Genomic DNA, 23,545 nt, shown 5'->3' on the forward strand with positions numbered 1-23,545 from the left:
CTCACTGATTTTTTTTTTTTTTTTTTAATAAAACATCTTTAATTTCAAGGATTTGAAATTGGAAGCAATCTTAAATACAAAAATGTAATTTTTAAGTCCTTCAAAATTAGGTGCTCAAATTAAATAATTTATCATTACGAGTGTTTGGAATTCAACAATTATAAATTGAGACGTGAAGAAAGTATAGTTTCAAATTAAAAAGGTAAAAATTGAATGATATTAGAGAACTTTTATAAATTCAATTATTCTGAAATACTAGCGTTAATGATTAGACAATTTTAACTTAAAAATTTTTTTTAAAAATAATATCAAATAGAAATTTTAGGAATTCGGCAATTTCGAATTCTATTTGTATAAATCATATCATATTTGATCATTTTTTCCAATTTAAAGCCAATTTTAAATTTATATTTGATAATTTAAATTGTTTGAAATTTAACCAAATGTTTAATTTCATATATTTAAAATTTAAAGAATATAGAACTGAACAATTTTAAATTTAACGTAAAGATAGTATGATTTTAAATTAAAAAGAGTCAAAGATCGTCAATTAATTTTAAATTGAATTCTTAAGTAAGTAAATAATTCCAAATTTAAAATGCTGAAAATTAAATATTATCAGCGGTAATCTTTATAATTTCAGTTATTTTTAAATACTAGTATAAATGATAAAAGAATTTTAATTTTAAAAACATTTAAAAATAAATAAGATGAGATAGAAACATTAGGAATTAGGCAATTCCGAATTCGGGGATTATAAATCCGTTCTTATTTTTCCATTCATTAAATTTGAAGCATTAATACTTGCAATGGTTTTAAATTAAAATTGATGCAAATATAATAATTTCAAATTAAACAAATTAAAATCGTTTACAGTTGAAGAAATCAATTTAATTTAATTTTACAAAAATCATAATAAAATAAATATTGAAAAATGTTTGGTTACATTTTTACATAAATCACTCATAGTCCTACAACTTAAAAACAAAAGTCTTAATGGATAAATCATTTTTTATTTTAACGTACGAACCTGTACGATTTCGAATTTAACTGTTTTAAAATTAAATTCGGTATTTCAATTTGAAAATCAAACTCAAACACAATGATTTTTAAATTAAAACTTTTCTAATTTAAAGAATTTTAAATTGCATACAATTTGAAATTGGAAGCATTCTTAAACCAAATAATTTAATTTTTAAGACCTTCAAGATAAGGTGTTTAAAATTAAATAATATGTCATTGAGAGTTTTGTGAATGGGACAATTTTAAATTGAAACTTGAAAAAATATAGTTTCAAATAAAAAAAGTTAAAGATTGTTAATTAATTTTAAATGTAATTCCTTAGTGATTACACAATTTAAAATGCTAAAAATTGAATAATGTTAGCGAGAATCTTGATAAATTCAGTTATTTTGAAATATTAGTGTTATTGATTGAATACTTTTAAATTAAAAACATTAAAAATGGATAATACGAACTTTAAGAATTTGGCAATTCCAAATTCTGTTTATATAAATCCTTCCAGTGTTTTAATTTTTTTTAAATTTGAAGTCTCAATAGTTTCAACAGAAAGTGAAACTGCCCCAAATCTTGTGATTTCAAATTCAAGTATTAAATATTGCAGGGCAATTTGAATTTGTTTGATATCAAATAATTTAAAACTTCAACTCTGAAATTGCCCCATTTGAAATTTGAAGCATTGTTAGTTGAAATGATTTAATTTTTAAGACCGTCTATAGGTATATTTAAAATTTAATAATTTACCATTAGACGTGCTTGGAGCTAAACAATTTTAAATTTAGACGTCAAAAAATACATTTTTTAACCAAAAGGATCAGATATTGCTAATTAATTTGACATTGAATTTCATAGTGATTAAACAATTTAAAATCTAAATAGCTCGAAATGGAATAGTGTCAGATAGAACTTTTATATATTCCATCATTTTGAAATACTAGCTTTTGTGATCAAACAATTTTGAATTTAAATGAATTTAGTAATTAAAACATTAATCAATTTAAAAAAAACAGCGATGAAAAATAAGTTAAACAGTTTAGGAAAAGGAATTAAAAAATGTGCGTCTTAAAACTTGTATATCTGAGAAATAGCGGCTTCAGAATTCATTAATTAAACATAAAAATCGATTTGGAAAACTTAAGGAATTATTTCGTATCTGAGAATGTTTCAAATTGCAGAATTTTAAACTTGAACAATTAAATTAGAACATTATTTCAAAGTAGAATAACGACAATCTAAAAGAACTTTAATTTATGTGTGCGTCACATTTAAATAATATTTTCAAATAAAAACTGAATAAATTTCGCAGTAAAGTTAAGAAAGGAAGCTGACCTGACTCCGTGATCTATCCTTATAAACTAAACTTCGCTCAGTGGGGTTGTTGTATGAATGTTCGATAATACATTTTTAAATACTGCATAAAATTCTAAAAATGTTGGCATATTCAAAATATTTTTGAATACTATACTTCCGAGACAAATTTAAAGACCACAAATCCTGTTCAAATAACTCTGTGACTTTGAAGTCTCACATCCTGTAAAAGGCTCAACCAATCAAAATAATGATCTACAGTCGCTTTATTAACTAATGAATTATCCAGCTGATAGCTGGCGAAAATATTTGTGACCATCCGCATGTACACTATTTGAACATTCTCACTGGTTACAAATAATTTTAAAGGGCTTTTTGGGTTCATCTTCGTACCTTTTAATCAATAAACGTGAAAATATGTTTACTCCAATTACAAGCGGTCTTAGCGGTCATATTCATCCCCCTATCAACTGCGATAATCAGGCTGGTGATTACTTCCGACGCTGGTTCAATAAAAATGCCTTATCTTCCAGCCAATAAAATTTAAACGTATACTTTTAAAAATAAAAAAATAAAATATACAAACTTATTTAAACAAAAACTTACCTCAAGTAATTTTATTCTATTTTTAATGCTCTATTAATTTCACCAGAAATTTTTCATTATATATGCCAGAATCCCATTGACGAATCGATGATTCATAGAGAAATAAAGAAAAAAAGCTATAGGTACATACCTGACGACTTTATTCAATTTATGTTTCGTAATTCAACCTCTAAAGTCTAAAGAACAAGCCCACGCGCTATTTGCTATTTATGGCTACGACATAATGTAAAATTGTAACTAATGCTTTTTGACGACCCACTGATAAACAACATATTCTTCCATTAGCCAAAGGCCACGAGGGTCAGCAACGTCAGTCTCAGGAGTCGAGACTTTACCGGGCTTGGATTTAACGTTTGCGGAAACATGAGGGAAGGTATCTTCGTCAAGGATCTTCTTCATCGTGGCCCTGCTTCCGAATCTGGTCGCATTCATCCGGGTAAGAAAATTAAAAAAAATTCTTTTCAAAATAAAAATCTAAATTTCCTATCTTCTGAATTAGGGAGCGTCCACATATACATTAAAAGCCAATATTATAGACAAGTAGAAACTTATTAATAACATTTTTAGCCAAATAATTGAACTTTTGACAGAAAAGTTCACTTTCAGCCATGAAAGATGAATCTTCAAACAAGGAAGATTACCTTTTTACCATAAAACTTGAATTTTTAGTCTAAAAAGACGAATTTGAAAGAAAACAGTATAGTATGTAACAAAAAATATGATTCCAATAACAAAATTAAACTTTTAACAAAACAGTTGAACTGTTTATCAAATAACTGGATTTTTAAACTACAAAGATACATGTTCTACCAAGAAGATTAATATTCAGTCAAACGACGAATTTTCAACAAAATACATGAATCTGCCAATAGAATAGATCAATTTTCCACCTCGAATAGTTAAAGTTTCAGTAAAAACAGTTAATGATCAGCCAAAAAAAAGTCTTTTTAGCAAAATAGTTAAATTTTTCACCAAAAAGATGATTTAGAAAAAAAAAGTTGAATTTCATAACTAAACTTTAAACCAAATAGTTGTACTTTTTACCAAATGGCCGAATTTTTCACCTGCAAATTTTTTTCATATTTTTTTTCTTTCATTTCCGATGAAATTTTCAACCATAAAGAAATATTTTCTACCTAGAACATTTTCTTTATACTAAAAGATGAATTTTCAACGAAATACATGAATTTTCAACCATATACTTGAAGTTTGCATTTAAAACAAGTTTTCAAATAACGACTGTAATTAAATTTGCATTTAAAAGAAAGAGTTTTCAACAACAAAAAACGAATTATTCAACAGTTGAATTCAACGAAAACAGATGAATTTTTAACAAAATATTTGAATCCTCTACAAAATAGGTGAATTCAACAAAGACGAAATTTTAAGAAAATCGTTCAGTTTTAAAGCTAAAAAGTCAAATATTTTAGACAACAGTTTACTTTAACGCGGAAAGGAAGGATTTTTCACAAGAAGCTTCATCTTTAGTCAAGAAAGATGATATTTCAACGAAATAGTTGGATTTTCATCTAAAAAAGATCATTTTTCAAACAAAGATAGAATTGTTAAGTTTTCAGTTTAAAAAACTAATTTTTAAAAACCAATTCTCAACCAGTTTAATTTCACTGGAAAAGAAGAATTTTTAACAAACTAGCTGGATCCTCAACGAAAATGATGAATTTTGAACAAACAAGAAGAATTTTCTATACAAATAGACACATTTTTAACAAAATACATGAATTTGCTACCAAGTTGATTTTTCAATTTATGAAAACAAAAATTTCAAACAAAAATGGAATAGCTACATTTTGAGATGAAAAATTTAATTTTTAACAAAGAAAAACGAATCTCCAACAGTATAGTTAAACTTTTAAATAAATACTTTAAGTTTCGACCAAAAATATGAAGTTTCCACGACAAATTTCATTTTCAACCAAATAGTTTCATTTTCTGCAAATAAATTAATCTTTAAGCCAAAAAGAGGAACTTTCTAAACGACAGCTGAATTCCAACAAAAAAGTTAATTTGCAACCAAATAGTCGAATTTTCAAATAAAATTATGAATCTTCAACAACAAAAATTAATTTTTAACAAATTAGCTCAGCCAGAAACAAATTAGTTGACTTTTAAGCAAAAATAATATATATGTTCTCAAAATTGACAAGAAAATTTTCAAAATTATGTTGAAACAAGATTCTGAGCAAAAAACAGGTGAAAACTTTTTTTTAGGTAATTATGAAATTTTCCTAACCATGACTTCCCATTTAGAATAATTTAGGGGGGACATATATTGAAGTAGGCAATTTAAAATTTTGTTTTTAAACAAAATCAGTTTATCTATTTACGAAACAATTCCTTTTTCAAATTTTCGCTCTCCTTCACGACCCCAAAATAAAGAAATTTTGAGATTGAAATTTGTCGGATTTTTATTTTTAATTAATTATCATACTTTAGTAATCAATTTGGAAAAATTAACAATAGCCTGATAAACCATCGTAAAATATATCATGATAGAATCCGATGTGGAAAAAATGTTTAAGACAAACTACAATGTTCTACGAAAATTATTTCATAGAAGTGTAAATAATACATCAAAATAAAAATATAATTTAAATAATTACGAAAATCTGTTACCAATAAATCGAATCTTATTTCTTATAGTTTTCTGTAGAAAACTGCAAATTTCTACAAAATATAATATTAGAATTTATTTTCCGCAAAACATCGGGAAGGATAATAAAATTCTGCGTCTAATAAACCCAAACTGGAGGCCAAATAGTCAATTTTACAAAAACATATTTTAAAAAACGTCATATTTTGATTTTTTTGACAAATTAGAATAAGTCTGAAAATTATTCACTTTTTGTAAGTTCTCGGGTTGACGATTACAAACTTCTATAAAAAAAGTAAAGAATGTTTACGATTTCCAAAAGCTAGTTGTATTTTTTCATATTTTTTTTAGGAATATCCAAACTTCTATTTAATATTATGAATAAATATAATTTTTCACTGAAAAATAGAAAAATCTGCGATCTCCGAGTAAAGGGTTGTTTTTCATTGTCAATAGATTAATGTAGACAATAAGGAATTCTTACAAAAAATAACGAAAATTTACATTTTTCAGAAGCTAGTTACAGTTTTCCATAGATTTTATAAGAACAAATTATGAATTTCTACCCACAATCATGATTTAAAACTTTCACGAAAAATATAGTGTTATGATAAATAAATAATACGAAAGTCCAATAAACGTGTAAATCAATGTCTGTTCAAATTTTATGAGTAAAAATTCTTATAAAAATCCGTGTTTAATACACTTTTATGTGCTTGATATTGAAACACGTACGAAATTTGTTTTCTTTTTTAAAGGAAATGAAACGACACGTATTTTCCCGGTCTGATAAAAACATTTTTGACGAAGTTATGAGTATTGTAACTCTTGAAGAGGTGAACGATTCTGCGACATAACATAAACTATGGTCAGATTTCGAATGCTGAATTCGCTCTTACAGAGTTTAAAAAATTAAAATTATAAATAAAATTTCGCTTAATCCATTGAAAAAAATGGCCAATAAAATATGCCATATTGCATTCAATCTGAACACATTGAATTCCAAGTTTTCAAGTCGAAATATATTGCATTTTCAAAAGAGATGAACGTCCAACGCAAAAAAACGAATTTTTCACAAAATAGTTGAAATTATAACCAAATATCTAAATTTCCAATCCAAAAAGACGAATTTTTTCGAAGAAAGTTGAATTTTCAACAAAAAACTTCATTTAGATGACTATCAAAATAGTTGCATTTTTAACGTACAAAGATGCATTTTCAACAAAATTGTCGAATTTTTGAACAAAAAAGATTTAAATTCAACAACAAAAATTTCATTTTCAAGCAACAAAGATGACTTCTACAATCAAATATGAATGTTCAATTAGTCAAATTTAATTAAAAAACTATATTTTAACAAAATGGTTCATACTCATCCCAAAAGATGAATTTTATACAAAATACACCAATTTTCTACCAAAAGTTCGAATTTTTTAATGATAAAGGCTAAATTTCTAACAAAAAATAGAATACTAAAAGTTTCAACAAAAAAGTTAAATTTTCAACCAAATAAGGGAATCATAAAAAAGAACTTTTAACAAACTAGCTCAACTTTCAATCAAGCACTTGAATTTAAAAAAATTTACGAAATAGTTAAATTTTCAAACAAAGAGAAAGATTAAAGTTCTACGGAAAACACAAATTTTCAACAAAAATATTGTATTTTAAAGCCAAAAGAAGAAATTATCTACAAAAAAGTTGAATTTTCGATCCGAAATTAAAAAAAAAAAGAATTTTTAAAAAGTTGTTTAAGTTTAAACTAAGTAGTTGATTGTTCTATCGAAAAAAAAACAGATAATAATAGTTGATATTTCAAGCAAATAAAGATTTTATTTTAAAATTTAAAAAAAAAACAGTTAGAATAAACTAAAAAAGATGAATTTTCTATAAAATACGTAGATTTTCAACTAGAAAATATAAATTTTCATTTAAAAATATCAATTTACAACTAAAAACGGAAGTTACATTTTTAGTTAAACAAAAAATCTATTCTAAAAAACCGAATTTTCAACAAAATATTTAAATCTTTAACCAAGTAGCTAAATTTTTGCCCCAAAATATGCCTTTTTAACAAAATAGTTGCATTTTCACCAAAATAATGAAAATTTTAACCCAATACTAGAATTTTTAACCAAACGAGATGAATTCCAAAGCCAAAATAGAATAGGCTTTTTAACCAAAAGTAGTTAAATTTTTTCGTCAATGGTTTCCATTAATTCAGTTCTCATTTAAGGGGAAAAAACGTTGTTTTTGACGTGACCCCCTTTTCCCCTCAAATTGGTAACGTCGTTTATGGATGGCCGCTAATATGAGAGCTAAGAGCGATATTAATTGAAACTTTCAATCATACAATTAAATGAATGTTCATCATCATTTTATGAACCACTCGAGCGTGATTTCACGCTAGATTGTGAGAATCACCTATATGTTAACTTTCCGAGACAAGTGAAACTTCACCAAGTGAAAATTACATGCTCATTGATCTGCTTTAATTTATAATAGCATATTAACGCCTTCGACATACTCTAATTCTTTCGAATCCGATCTTGAAAAGTTTCATTTAAATAAAAATTAATCACTCCCTCGAAGAAATCTTTCACAAATTTTTCTTTTCTCATTGCAGGTGACAGAATAGCCAGTGTAAAAATCAGCTTCCGGAGTATGGTCTACGAAGATGCCCTGACAATTCTGAGTTACGCTTCGCCTTACGACGTAGAATTAGAGGTCGAAAGTGGGGGATCTGGTTCGAAACCGACAACCTTATTAAAAAAGAGCGTGGGTCCAAGTCCAACGCGGATTTGTCATCCACTCTACAGAAGTCAATCAATTCCGGAACTTTCCCAGGCTCACAAAACAGCCGCAAAAAGGCTCTTCATTGCCGATCCAAATGATTCTCTTGGCTCAAATTATTCCACAATGAACTCGACCCTCAAATCCTCAAAATCCACTCCAGGCACCCAAACTCTAGAACGTCATCACGAAGAGACAAAACACAACCACCACAAATTTGGCATCAAAGTTCTTCCCGCCCTCGATGGAACCGTCGACAGAATCGAGAATCAAAACGAGCACAACACAAATCTCGAAAGAAGACATTCCAAGAAAATTGATGCTGAAAAAATCCTCGGGAAAAATGCATCCCTTGTCAAAGAAACGTCCCCTCCTGAAGAGGAGACCAAACTTGCTTTTGAGAACTTGCAACAGAAAGCAAATTTAGAAAAAGATATCCTCTTATCAAAGGAGAACATTCTACAGAAAGAAAATCTACAACAAAAGGAGAATATAAAACAGATCGAGATTGCGAATCAGAAAGATCATCCTCTGAAAATGAGGAAACTCATAAAGGTCGATGGGACGGAGCTAAATGGAATAGACATTCCTGACAGAGGCAAAGAAGAGCCGAATATTCCGTCTGAGGTTCCAACTGAAGTTCACAATGCAGCGATGGCTGCTCGCCGAAACAGGAAAAACAGTTCAGAATTTCTGAACGCTCCAAAGTCCCCAACAATTTCGAGTGAGGAAGATCCTAAAAGTCCTCAGAAAGGCAAGAGGAAGGCTCCAGCCCCGCCGAAGATGAATTCCGAGGATGCTGAGTCTCCAGCGGTGAAAAAGGAGAGGGAATCAGACGATAAGATCGACTCGATTGCAGATTACACTGATGCGTTGAATGATTACGTCAGCAAAGTGCGCGAGAATAAAGATGACGAGGCTCGCAGACAGAGGCTAGAGGCGAGAACGAACAGAAGGAATTCAGAGTCCGACACGGACAGTGAGATTCAAAACAGTTTCACGACGATTGAGTTGAATCCGGCTGATATAACAATTCATCATACGCCAGTGCCCGAGGTCGAGGATGATGAGGAAGAGGATGACATCTACAGAAAAGCAGCGAGTTTAGGGGACCTTTCAAAATATGAGAGCAAAACTTCAGCGACTTTGGAAAGGGCCCAGAGTCTGGACATGACAGATACTGGATCCAAGAAGCGAAAAGCTCCTATGCCTCCGGAAGATATTAACGAATCGACTGAGGATCTTACGAAGTTGGATCAGATTGACACATTCGATCGGCGGAAGTTGAAGAAGTCTAGTGAGTGGGGAACACTTGAAGACGCAATTTGGGCAAAAGAAGAAGCTGAAGATTTGGCAAAGAAGAACAGAGTTAGAAAGAAGAGCAACGGAACTTTGGAAAGATCAAAATCAGCCGTGGAAATCAAAATGAAGGAGGATCTTCAGGAAGCGAAGAACTCTCTTCCGGATTCTGATCCCATGAATGTTTCTGATGGTGCGATTGAAACTTCAATCGATTTGTATAATTTGCCTTTGAGCAAACGCATGTCTCAGGATTTTATACACGCTGAGAGGATGTTCAATCCTGACGAGGATAATTCTTTAGCGAGAATTGTTAATAACGGAAGAGTTGTGAAGAGTCCAACTCCTGAAGAAGTGGAGCTGGATTTCAAGCAAGCATCGCCAATGCCAGATGTCGATGGGAATCCTTTCAATGGTGAAGATGAGGATCTCAAAGATGTAGAAGAAGGAGTTGAAGGGTTCGAAAAGGCTCTTCGATACTTCGACCTTCATTCCACAAAGGACTCTTTGAAAGATACAAGTTCTAGCGTGAATTTCGTGAACTTTTCGGACTCGAAAGAAAAAGATTTGTTTAAGAGTGACCCCAAATTGTTGTACAAAGACAAAGAAGAAGTCGAAGAAGTTTTCACGAAAGTGAAGTTCGAATATGGATGTCCTGCGTGTGATAAAAGACATGGACATCATGACGAAAATTGTAAGAGACATCTTAACTCTAAAAAAGAGAATCTAGAACTTCATAAAGCTGAAAGATCCTCTGATAAAATCGTTAATAATTTACAAAAGGAGACCGAGGCTTCTGAAGTTAATCTGGGAAGCCAGGTTCTGAAATCAGTTCCAGAAAAAAAGGAAATGAAAAGAGATCCAGATACGTCGGTTTCTATTTTCCAAGTCCACAGGACAAAATTCCAGCCGACTTCTCAGAAGGAACCATCAGAATTCGAAACTCATTTCGCAAAGAGAATCGTGAATGCTCTTGATGAAAAGGATGTGGAAATTATTCTTGATGATCAGGAGGAAGATGGTTACGATTTTGGATCGAGCATAACGGTGAATAATAAAAATATTTCTCCGAGTGACGATCATCACAATATCAGTAATGTGAGTGTTTCTAGTGGAGAAAATAGTGAAGACAGTGGATTGGTCCGAGAATCAATTGAGTTTAAAGAATCTGAAATTCGTCCGCCACTTCCAAGCACACCAATGCCACTAACAGCTCCTCAAAAAATGACCTACATCACTGAAATAAAAGTGTCACCAACGAGGGAAAATATTCATGCGCCTGATAGCGAAAGTGAAGAACTTGTGGCGATTATGGAAGGAAATGGAGATGCTAAAAAGCACCAGATCGATGTCGTAGTCACTTCGAATGGAAAACCAGGTTCTGGGAAAAAACCTCCAGTTCCTCCGAGAAGAAGTGATGTTTCAAAATTGATCAAGGATGAGATTTCTGATAAGCAGGTGGTTTATGTTTCGGAATATAAATCTCCGCCTTCAAAGGAAATTCAAGTTTCGACTGTGAATGCTTCGGAGGATAAACCTACGAGTGTTAATAAAAAATTCGAGCAGTGGATCTTCCTGGGCGATAACAAGGAACAGAATCCTTGGGGAAACGGATCTAGTCCTCCCCAACCTGTTACGAACATTGTACTCTCAGCGGGAGATGAGAAGATTTTGCATCAGTAGATGTGGTCTGATAAGTGGATTCAAAATTGTATATTTAGGGAGTGAATTTAAATTCTTTGGGGGAAGATATTTGGGGTGGAAATTTTGGATGGTTGAGAGAATTTCTGCATTTGGTTTTATTACAGTTTTTTATTAGAAACATATCTTGAAAACGTAAAAGCTTTCAAATGAGAAAATCGTAAAAAATAAAGAGTCTTCAGATGTGTTAATTTTTTTTGTTAATAACCAGTGCTAAGGAATTTGTAGTCTTGATTAACATTACGTTGTAGAAAATGTATTTTTTTCTCCATGTATTTTGTATCAAAGAACGTGATACGTAATAATACTTATATTTTGCGAAAGAGTGAATGAAATTGAGTAGGAGAAAAACGTCTGTGCCATAATAACTAATGAGAGTCTGGCATCTTTATTTTAGAAATAGAAATAAACATCTTCCTTCATCAAAATTTGTTTTTAGATAGGGCGAGAGAGATTTTAAATACGAAAATATATTATTGTACATATTTGATTAATTTTAATTTTGATATCTGTTACTTACGAGCATGAGAGTTATTCAATTAACACTTCCACTATTGGATTTAATCGTCCCAGTTTAGAGTCTTTAAACATATGAGATATTTAGTCTAAGCATTAAAATTATGTTTAACGTTATTATTGATTGTGAATTTTATTTTTATGATTTTTTACTAATTGGCAAAAATCATACCGAACAAAAGTGATTAACAAATCTAACAGAACATAAGAATCACTTAGAAAAATATTTGATTCTGTGACGTGCAGGTCTCGGACTCACTTCTGAGATAGAAAATAATGTAAATAGTGTTACAAATTTAAAAAATAGTGTCAATATGTCATAAAACTTTTCAAATATTAAAAATGATTAATAGAATTCAATAAGCAAAATCCAAATCTAGTATTAATTTTTTTGTAGAAAATTCATCTTTTTCGGTTAAAAATTTTATTATATATTTCAAAATTGAATTATTTGGTATCTCTCATTTTCTTAAATCAAAATTAAGTATTTTGTTGAAAATTCGTCTTCGTTTGTTAAATCCAACTTTTTTAAACATATTTTGTATTAAAATCTGCTTTTTTTTAAATAATAAATATCATATTTTTTGTTGAAAATTTATTTTTAAGGTTAGAACAATTTTAGTAGAAAATGAATTTTATTCGTTTTAAAGTAGTTTTTTTTCACTTGAAATTTAACTTTTTGTTGAAAATTCAACTGATTGGTTGTAAATTAACTTATTTCTTTAAAATTCATATTCTCGGGTTTAACTGAACTGTTTTACAAAAAATCCGTTTTTTTTTTGTATTGAAAGTTCAACAATTGGTTATAAAATTCCATTCTTTTGTAAGAAATTAAAATGTCTTGTGGAAAATTCGTTTAAACATTAAAAAATTAATTTTCCTCAATAAAAACTTAACTGGTCCACTTTTGGTTAAAAATTTATTCATTTTTTTAGTTGGTGAATTCAACTATTTACTTTAAAAACTTAGGAGCGAAGAAAATATACACTAAAAATTTGTCAAATAAAATTTGGACCAACATGACATCCATTTTTCGAAGTATTTAGTTAAAAATGAATGTAATTTGTTTAAAAAATCTTCTTTTTTGGAAAAAATTAATTTTCTTGGTTGAAAATTCAACAATTTGTTATAAAATTGATTTTTTGTAGTAAAAAATTAAACTGGTGTAAAATTCATTTTTTAATTGAAAAATAATTCTCCTCAATGAAAATTTAACTGATATACGTTTAGCTACATATTTTTATTGAAAAATTCAACTATTTACTTAAAAAACTAGTAACGATAAAAATATAAACTAAAAATGCATCATATAAAATTTGGATTACCATGACACCAATTTTTTAAATTATTTAGTTAAAAATGTATGCAATTTGTTAAAAAAATTCTTCTTTTTCAGAAAAAAATTAATTTGCTTGGTAGAAAATTCAAACATTTGTTAAAAAATGGAGTTTTTTTGGTAAAAAATTAAACTGTCTTGTGGAAAATTCGTTTATTCATTGAAAAATAATTCTTGATAAAAATTTAACTGATCCACTTCAGGTTAAAAGAAGGATTTTTTTTTTAAATCCAACTATTTACTTAAAAACTTACAAAGGAAAAAAAATAAAGAACAAGTTTATCAAATAAAACTTGCGTTAAAATCACATCCATTTTTACAAGTATGTTGAAAATTTTTGTAATTTGTTAAAAATTCGTCTTTTGGACAGAAAATGAATTTTCTTAGTTGAAAATTAAAACAATTTGTTATAAAATTGATTTTTTGTGGTAAAAATTAAACTGTTTGGTGTAAAATCATTTTTTGATTGAAAAATAATTCTCCTCAATGAAAATTTAACTGGTATACGTTTAGCTACATATGTTTTTATTAAAAAATTCAACTATTTACTCTAAAAACTTTAAAACGAAAAAAACATAAACTAAAATGTATCAAATAAAATTTGGACTAACATCACATCCATTTTTCAAAATATTTAGTTCAAAATGTAAGTAATTTGTTATAAATTCGTCATTTATGACAGAATATTAATTTCCTCAGTTGCAAATACAACTATTTGGTTAAAAGTGTAGGTACATATTTTGTTAAAAATTCTTATTTTGTGGTAGAAAATTAATCTTATCGGTGTAAAATTAAACTTTTGGTTAAAAATGATTTTTTAAAAGAATTCAGTTTTTTATTTAGAATATTAATCTTCTTGGTTGAAAATGCATATTTCAGGTTGAAAACTTAAATATTTGGTTGAAAATTCAACTGCTTTGTTGAAAGCTTATGTTTTTGGCTTGAAAATTCAACATTTCTGATGACATTTTTTTCATGAAGGTAAAAAAAAGTGTCAAATATTGTCAATAGCGTAGTGATTCTGAGACCTGGACGCATTTAGCACATCACAATGTATTTATATTTTATATTGTGACTATAGTAATGTTACTTAAACCTGAATGAATTCGTAAAATTGACATTACTTTAATCACGAGGTATTATATTCGAAAAAGTGAAAACCCGGTGATAAAAGATTCGATTTTTACAGAGGGACCATTTTAAAAGAAATAGTAAATGCCAATGAAAATTAAAAATTCCGAAAAGAATTGTTTGCGTCTTTGATGTATGTATTGTATATTAATTTATTTTAAGATATTAATAGCAGTCTTCGCGAAAATAGTCTTTAATAAGACGATAATAAATTTCTAGGAAACAGAATGTATATTTTTAGATATAAAGGTTGGTGCCACAGAAATATATTTTTATATTGGACGAGTGTTCATTAATTTCGGATCTGCAAGTTTCCCTTGAATAACCGAATTCGCTGTACTTTAAAATCTATCCTGTAATTTAATTTAATAACTGTAAAGTGAACATAGGTTTATTGTCTAAGAGGCGATTCCCCAAGAATTCTGTCTCTTATAAATAATAAACTTATTAGTAAAAGTCGTTATAACACTTGAGATCAAAATAAGCATGTTTGAATACTTTCGTTTGCAGAATTCTGAACTGCTTTTTAGTAAAATCTGCAAATGATAATGATAATGATGCGTGAGTGAAAATGTATCGTAAGATTTGTCGGATAACAATAAAACTTGAGAGTGAAAAGAATGAGATTTTGTGTCAATTTGAAGCTTTGTATTTACTCGAGAACTTTAACTCGAGGAAATTAATCGACAGACGGGGAAGAAAGTAATCTTAAAAAAATTGTTATTTGATATTATTGGATATTGTATATTTGATTTTGTATCAATAATTCTACCATAAGAGACAATCGTTTGTATAACGATAAATAATAAAATCCTATTGTTTACCAAAAATCCAAGAACATTTTCCCGAGTTACTCCTTAAATAACCATTTTTACTCCATTTAATTATAAGCAATCCATTCAACATTTACGATAAGCTCAAGAAAACCTTCACATCAATATAAATGAGAGTTTTTTTCTTAAAATAGTAATCAGTAAATATAATCTATTTTTAAACCCTAAAATTACCTAGAGCTTACCTCTTTCGCTATTCTGAACATATTACAGAAATAGTCGCGAAATATGCCAAAATATATTTAGGTAAAAACATTATATTATCGTTGATTTTACGTTGATGATTGTCGATAGCATTTGGTATCAATTAATTTTTTTCCGCACATCGAGCAAATCCCCTTCTTATAAGCACAGGCTTGACAATAATGTGAGCCAACCTGGTGGACCTTTTGTCTGCATATCCTGCAGATTTCAAATTTTGAAGTGTAAGGGTTGAAACGACCCTTTTTGGCAGTGAGGGCTTTATTTTCTCCAACTTTTCGACCGCCATTTTCCGTGGTGTTTCGTGCTCCAGCCTTCCACGGATCTGGAGTGATGACCTTGCCAAGTTTCGCCTCACACTTCTCACAAACCATGATTAACAATCTGAAAAGAAAAAAAGATTTTCAAATTGATTTCGAAATATTTTTAATTTATTATTTTAAAGTTCTAAATTTTCTTTTATTTTTTAAAAAATTGCTTCGATTCAGCCAGGCTTGTTTAAGTCTGTAAATGAATTTTCAGTTTTCGGTATTATAAAAGTAAAAAATTTAGGGCTAACAAATCCTTTCATCCCAGAAAATATTAGACATTTATCAAGCAATAATCCCTAAATTTTATGTAAAAAAATTAAGATAATATGTGGCTTTAAAATACAAAAATTTTTTATTTCATGACAGGATTTCTTCTATAATATAAAAACAATATTTTTCAGAATGAATAAATTGATAATGCTTATGGCCGGCGATAGAAAAAAATCTTGATTTTCGAAATAAAAAAAAAAACATCTCGAATTTTAAAAAAATATACAAAATTTTAAAATGCGTAATTAAACAAAGTTTCAAACATTAAAATTTTATCAAATTTTTTCAACAATGATAAATAAATTCGAATTGAAAGCACATAAAAATTTTTAAAAATGCGAAACGCTTTTGAGTAAAAAACGTTCCAAATCTGACATTCACTATTACTAGTACCATTTCGAAATAAACGCGTTTCAAATTAAATAATTAGAAATTAAACATTTAATATCGGAAGCTCTGAAAATTAAAAAATGTCCTACTAAAATTTTCAAAATCATACTTCATTAGAATGGCGTTGGAATTGTACAATTTTTTATTCAAAACGATCAAAATTGAACAATTTTATTTTTAATTTAAGAATCTCAAAATTTAATAGTTGTAGATTAAAATGGTGAAAATAGGCAAATTTCAAAATGTTCAAAATTAAATAATTTTATACGAACGATTAAAATTGTACAATTTGTAATTCAAAACTAAATTCAATCTTTCAAAGTAAAAGCTTCTGAAAATAATTTAATAATAAAATTGATCAGACAAATTTGTCTAGGATAAAAAAAATGTGAAACATTAAAAATGAAACAATTTCTACTAATAAAATCTAAAACCCTTCAAAACTTCAATATTTTCCGTCAATTTAAATATTTTAAATACTTAATTTGGTGGTTTAATATTTGAACCACTTGAATTTTAATTGTAAAATCAAAACTTATGAAAGGGAAAAAATTGAACATTTAAAGTTCAACATAAAAGTACACGATGAAAAAAGAAATAAATAATTCAATTTTGATATATCAATTACGGACAATTATATTTTTATCTATTTTGATTTTAAAGAAAAGCTTTTACTTTTTTATTTGAAATCATTTAATGTTTAATACTTTATTCAGAATTACAGTGCAAATAAAAAAAATACAAAACAAGATCACTATGATTTTAATTTTTAAAATTTCCTCAATGTTCTTTCAATTATAAAATTTTCTTCAAGTTGAGTTTGAAATTTTCAATATTCTGAAACCTTTTTCAAATAAAAAAAAATTCTGGAGACATTTAATTCAAAGACATTTATTTACAAATTCAAAATTGTGCACCTATCAAGTCTTTCACTGTGATATTCTACGATTTCGAAGAATTACAAAAACCATACAATTTTATATGCTTAAAATTAAAATCATATATTTAAAAATTTTTAAGTCTAAAATTATTAAATTTAAAACTGACTAAGCTTGAAAACGAACAATTCAAAATATTTAAATAAAAAATTATTGAATATAAAATATACTATTAAGACTTTCAATATGAAAGATTCAAAAATGAAATTGCTGTAAAATTTGTCATATTTGAATCTAAAACTACAACATTTCGAAATTTGAAATTGAAACACTCCAACAATTAACACTTTTACACCAAATATTTTCGAGTTAAAAAAAAGTTTAGTTTTAAGGCCTCAAAAATTAAACTCTTTTAGAATTGCGCATTTAAACCTATAATTTTAAATTGAAATTACAGAAATTTTAAAGAAAATTTTTAACTAACAAATTTGATTTATATAAAAAAATCACTATGATTTTCACCTAACCTAGCGGAACTTCTTAAAAAGATTAAAAAAAAAAATTTATAGCAGTAGTTTTTCACCAAAAAGAAGACATTTAGGGGGGTAGCGTAGGAAAAATTCTAATTTTTACTGAGCACCCCAACATATACAAGAAAAACTAAACAAAAATATAAAATCCATAAAATATTAGTTTCGAAAGAAAACATAACCTAGAAAAAAGTACTATAAAATCAGAGCAGCTGGGGGGGGGGGGGGGGGGGGGGGGGGGGGGTAAAAATGACAAATATTGTAAATTTCATGACTAGTGACAAAGGAATGTTGAATTTGGAAATGCAATTGAAACAACTACGATCGTATTGGAAAAAAAACTAATAATTTTCAAGATAGAAGTAAAAAGGTTATAATTTGATTTTCAAGCAATAGATACTTCCTGAAAAACTTCCGCTATAATTAATTAAAAGTTAACACTAATATAACTATTTTCTCAATATACTATTGACTTATTCGCATTCAAAAGACTAATTAACAACGAAACATTGCAAAATTACACTATCAAAACGTCACAACACTGAAAAAGATATAATTACTAACAAATTTTTTATTTTTAATAGATCAAATAGAAAGGAAAGGAATTAATTGAGTTTCTTTGTATAATTTGTTTATAAACTTACTCGAGTAGGATGAAACCGATGAAATAAATGAAACGGATTGTAGAGATTGTTTACATTCAGTGCGTTGAATAACGTTTCACGCGTTTCACTTTGGGGAATATGCAAGAAATTTTATCATTTTAAAAAGGTCCCTATATTTCCACCAAATATTTCCATTTTGATTCCTTAGTTCCAAAAACAACCGCCAGATACCACTACCACTTAGAAGCTGTAAGAATTTCCGTTGTTTAATCATCCCCTTCTACCCTTAATAAAAAATCGCGAGAATCTTTAAGAAAGGTTTTAATTTCGATTGATTTTCGGAGAAAATATAATTCAAGACTTGCTAGAAACTTGTGCTTCATTATAAATTTGCAAATAATCAGCGCGGTGTTCAGTTTTCTCAGTGTTAAGTGACTAACGTCAGTCGAAGTCTGTCATGTGTTATTTGTTCTTCGCCCCATGAAAAGGAATTTTTTAGGTAAAAATTTTATTATTCCATTGATTTATATTCTAAGAATATTGTAGTTAGATTAGAAACTACCTTTTTTCGTATTCAATTATGCAATTCTGTAAATGAGAGTCTTTATATTCACAGGATTGTTTATAATTGATTGTTTTTCGATTTTTGAAAATTATAGGTTAGGTACCAGATAAAAATTGCGAAAACGACAAAATGCATTTTTAGAATTTTTGTTGATTATTTCTAAAATTTCATTTGTTTAACATTAAAAATATCAATGATTCTCTTTTTATGTTTTTAGGGCTAATGTAAAATAAATTTTATTTTCTTAACCATTTTTTTTTATTTCAAATGAAAACTGACTATTGAAGATAACAATTATAAATTACTTTGTTAGTATTTTTTTTACGAGATTTAAAACACAATTAATCAGTTTTGCCAGGTTTTGTAAAGAATTAGTAAAAATTGAACAATCTGAAAGCACTACAAATTGCGGAAGGTTTAGAGAAATATTAAAAATGGTTGAAAGTTGAGTAGTTTGAATTTTAAACCATTAAAATTCAGGAACCAGATAAAAACCGCAAGAAAAAAAACAACAAAATACATTTTTATAATTGCCTTCTATTTTGTTTTTAAATATTCATGGCTTAATATTTGTTACATTATAAATTTTCTTTTTATGTTTGCATGTCTATAACGTCAAAATAAATTTATTTTCCAACAAAAAAACTATTTTTGGGAATATGAGTGGAAACCGATTGTTGAAAATAATAATTATAACTACGACATTCTAAAAAGTTTAGAAAAAATGAAAAAAGTCCAAAATACAATAATTTGAATTTTCAACCATTAAATTTTGGGAACCGGATAAAAATCGCAAGGACAAATAACAAAATGCATTTTTATCATCGTTTTCTGTTTTATTTTAAAAAATTGCATGGTTTAAGTTTATAAATATTGATTTATATTGATAAATTTATTTAAACAAATGCACTACAACATTCCCAAAAGTTTAGAAAAACATTTTAAAAAGCTTCAAAATTTTATGTTTCGGATTTGAGACCATTAAAATTCAGAACTTATACAAAAAACGCGTGTAGAAACGCCAAAATGTATTTTTATCATTTTTTTTTTGTTTTATTTAACAAATTTTCATGGTGCAACTTCTAATATATCAATTATTAATTTTATTTATATATTTTTAGGACTAACGTAAAGACTAATTCATTTTCATGGCAAAAATTCAGGTTCGGGAATAAAAATAAAAATTTATTATTTAAAATAATAATTAATTTTAAGAGATTTTGAAAAGAATCAAAGTTGAACAATTTGTAAAAACTTCAAAACTCTAAAAAGTATAGAAAAACGGTTTATTAAAAAAGTTTTAAACTTGAATCATTTTACATATTGAAACCCTGCAATATCTGCGCCAGTCAGAAGTGCTTAAAATTGTCTAACTTTTAGCTGAAATTTTCTAGAAAAAAAACTTTTTGACTAAACTGATCCGAATGTAAGGAATCGTCAATACATTCCGTACTAATTTTTTTCTCGCTGGATGCACTTAAAAATATCATGTATTATAGGTATGCAATATATTTTTCCATTTCACTCGGCAGATTTCGAAAAGTTAATTAAAATGTAATATATTTCTCTCCTTATGCAAAACTTCTTCTACTGATTTTCTTTTTTTTGTTGATTTTAGGACATCTTATTTTTATGAAGGTCTAATTTTTAATGAAAAATAATTAAAATAAATAATAAGTTTATTTATGTATAACATTTTTTAACATTGAAATAGACATAACATTTTACATAAATCAGACTTACATTGTAATCTGACGAGAAAGGAACCAACTAGCAGGAAAAATAGCATTCATAACGACAGATCGTAATTCTTTTATTGATACTATGCTTTTTATCTTTTTCCCTCCATACCAAGAAATCCTATCATTCGATCTCCAATGTTCATATCCATATAGATATACAAAGGCATAAAGCAGTATATTTTGTCCTTTATATTTCTTGAGAAGGGTAGACCAATAATGTAAATTTTCTTCATATCGCATTTAGATTTAGAACTCCTCAAATTTTACAAATTTAAAAGTTTTTGAAACGATTTTTACTCCTGGGGTAAAAAATAGAGTACACCAAATAGTAAAATTTTCGAACTAAAGAGATCAGTTTTCAATAAAGACGATTAATTTTCCCACTAAAAATGCCATACTGAAATTATCAATTGAAAACATTAATTGTTCAGCTAAAGAAATGAAGTTTCAACAGAAATGATGAATCTTTAACCAAAAGAATGAATTTTTAACACAAATAAGTTAATTTTCAACCAGAACATATTAATTTTTAAGCAGACAGTTGCATTCTGAACAAAAAATATGACATTTTTATAAAAAGAGATACATTTTTAAATCAAAAAAATGTTTAGTCAAGAAAGGAAAAAGTTGCAATGTACAAAATGAGCGCCTACGTCTTTTTAATATGTAAGATTTTGGAGGGGTGAGAGCAAATCTCAAGCTATCTTATTTAGGGGGGGAGAGTCACAAAAAATTCTTATTTAATTTATAGATGATCCCCTATTTTGTTAATTCATTTAATATTATTTAGTATATATATATATATATATATATACATATAATAGGTACTACTAATATTCTTAGGTAAGTTAAAACTTTTACAATTAAAAATAAAGTAACATACAATTTTTACATTCATTGTACTAAGTAGCACAGTAAGCACAAGTTTGCTCTGACAAACAGCTGTTTACAATAAGATCTCTTTAACTTTTGTCTGCTAGTGATTTGCTGACTTGAAAATGTCTTACGTAAAAAATATTTCTGACCAAGTATCTTCCACCCATATTATAAAAATCGTTTACCCCCCTACTGAAAAAAGTTTTACGTGCATAATTTAGACACGGGCCCTTAAAAACTATTATATGTAAGAAAATATTACTTTAAATACAGTGGCGTGCAAAAGTTTTGGGCCACAAAAAGTAGGCCTGACTCATGGGTGATCTACGTGTGGAAAATCTGCGAGGGCCCCGCAGAGGGCCCAGCTCTGTTGCCCTCACAGATCGACGATTAAAATTTCTAAGTTCAAAGGGTGAATATTTGTTTGACACCACAAATTTTAATTTTTCATGAATTCTGACTCACAAACAATGCATTTGTGACAAAAACTGGATAAACTTTTTTTGAAATTCGAACTCGGACAATATAGATGTTCCATAGGGAATACCACAAGGGGCCCAGTTCAGTTGCTCTCACGGATCAACCTTAAAAATTTCTAAGTACAAACCGTGAATCTTTTTTTGACACCACAAATTTTAAGGCTTCATGAGTTCAGACTTACAAACAATGAATTTCTGACACAAATTAGATAAACGTTTTTTTTAATTCGAACTGAAAAGATGGATGTTCCATGTATGTTCCATTTTAAAAAAATATAAATACAACTGTACCTAAAACAACTTTTTTCCTGCTTTTTTTTAAAGAAAAAAGAATGCTAAGTTCCATCTTTATGAAAAATTGTTAATGTTCACACAAATTTTTATTTTATGTAAATCTTAAACGTTGTAAAATAGCATAAAGCATCTAAAAAAGAAACCTTACATGAAAGTAACAACAAATTTATCATTAAGAAATTGTCAAAGTTCACGGGTCTACAACGGGAAAAAACAAAATATTACGCGAAGAAAAATTATAATCGATTTAAATTATTTATTTAAAAATTATTTTATTGAAGTTTCTGTTAACAGTTCATATATTTTACATTTACATAACTTCATATAATAATAAATAATTAGAAAAAGAGAGCTTAAAGTTTGGTAATTTAACTTTTTTGAAATGTAGATTATACACTGAGAGACTTTTTCTTAGAAGAAATGGCAAAAAACGAATGAGAATTTCGTATAATATCGTTTCAAAATAGGGAAAACAAAATAGGAAAAACAAGCGAAGTTAAACGATAGTAATTCATTTTATTCGAAAGAGTGAAAACATCTTTTGATGTTGCCATACAAAGCATATGAGAATCTCGAACGACTATATGAAAAATAACTCACTCCACCAAAAGATTTAGCCTTCAGAAGGTAGAACTAAATACACAAATTAAATAGAATTAAATACGGAAACACACGCGCAATTATTATTATTATTATATACTTAATTTATTCACTACATACATAATCGCATGCTTAATCGCTATAAAAAAGTCGGAACTGCTGCCGCGAGATTCGAACCTAACTTACCTAAAGCACTAACGCATTCCCAAAAACTAAATCCCACGGCTAACTTACATTATGGAATATTTGGCAAAAATCTGGGCTGAGTGTTGTCTGTTGACAACTCAGGGCAGTATGTCAAATATCTGGGCCCTTTTTTACGAGTGATTTGCTTCTTCAGACATTTTGTTAATGGATAGGTTAAACATTTTATTACTTTCAATGATTAAAACGATTTTTGATAAAATACATTTTTTTAACGGAACTGATAATATTCTTGTCTGAATAACATTCTCTAATTTGATATGTCAGTAACTCAGTGTAATGAACTTGAGTGTATTTAGATGTAATATTTTATAAATTGTACTCATTGAGTTAAATTTTATTACCTTATTGTATAAATTCTGTGAGAAAGGATTCCTAATGTTTTAAATCCCATAGTAAATCAAGGAATTGAAAACTCTCGCTTTCAGTCACCCCGTTCTCAGCCTTCC

The 23,545-nt window shown here is 28.0% G+C and overlaps 2 protein-coding genes across 3 annotated transcripts in view; one reads left to right on the forward strand and one right to left on the reverse strand.

Moving 5' to 3' along the window:
- LOC117171219 overlaps nucleotides 1-12,216 on the forward strand; it is a 124,210-nt gene extending 111,994 nt beyond the window's left edge. For both annotated transcript variants that reach the window (XM_033358317.1, XM_033358318.1), the window contains exons 3-4: nucleotides 3,220-3,370; nucleotides 8,169-12,216. In XM_033358317.1, coding sequence (XP_033214208.1) covers nucleotides 3,220-3,370; nucleotides 8,169-11,317 — 3,300 coding nt within the window. In that variant the 3' untranslated portion in view covers nucleotides 11,318-12,216. The remainder of the gene's footprint in view (nucleotides 1-3,219; nucleotides 3,371-8,168) is intronic.
- Nucleotides 12,217-15,038: 2,822 nt separating this feature from the next.
- LOC117171800 (cysteine-rich PDZ-binding protein) lies at nucleotides 15,039-18,502 on the reverse strand. Its single transcript, XM_033359411.1, has 2 exons — nucleotides 18,376-18,502; nucleotides 15,039-15,736 (listed from the first exon to the last, which is right to left on the reverse strand). Exon 2 carries the CDS (start codon nucleotides 15,724-15,726, stop codon nucleotides 15,424-15,426), a length of 303 nt encoding a protein of 100 aa, XP_033215302.1. The 5' UTR covers nucleotides 15,727-15,736; nucleotides 18,376-18,502; the 3' UTR covers nucleotides 15,039-15,423.
- Between the last annotated feature and the right edge of the window lie 5,043 nt (nucleotides 18,503-23,545).

This window comes from Belonocnema kinseyi, chromosome 4 (genome assembly GCF_010883055.1).
Source record: "Belonocnema kinseyi isolate 2016_QV_RU_SX_M_011 chromosome 4, B_treatae_v1, whole genome shotgun sequence".
Lineage (NCBI taxonomy): Eukaryota > Metazoa > Arthropoda > Insecta > Hymenoptera > Cynipidae > Belonocnema > Belonocnema kinseyi.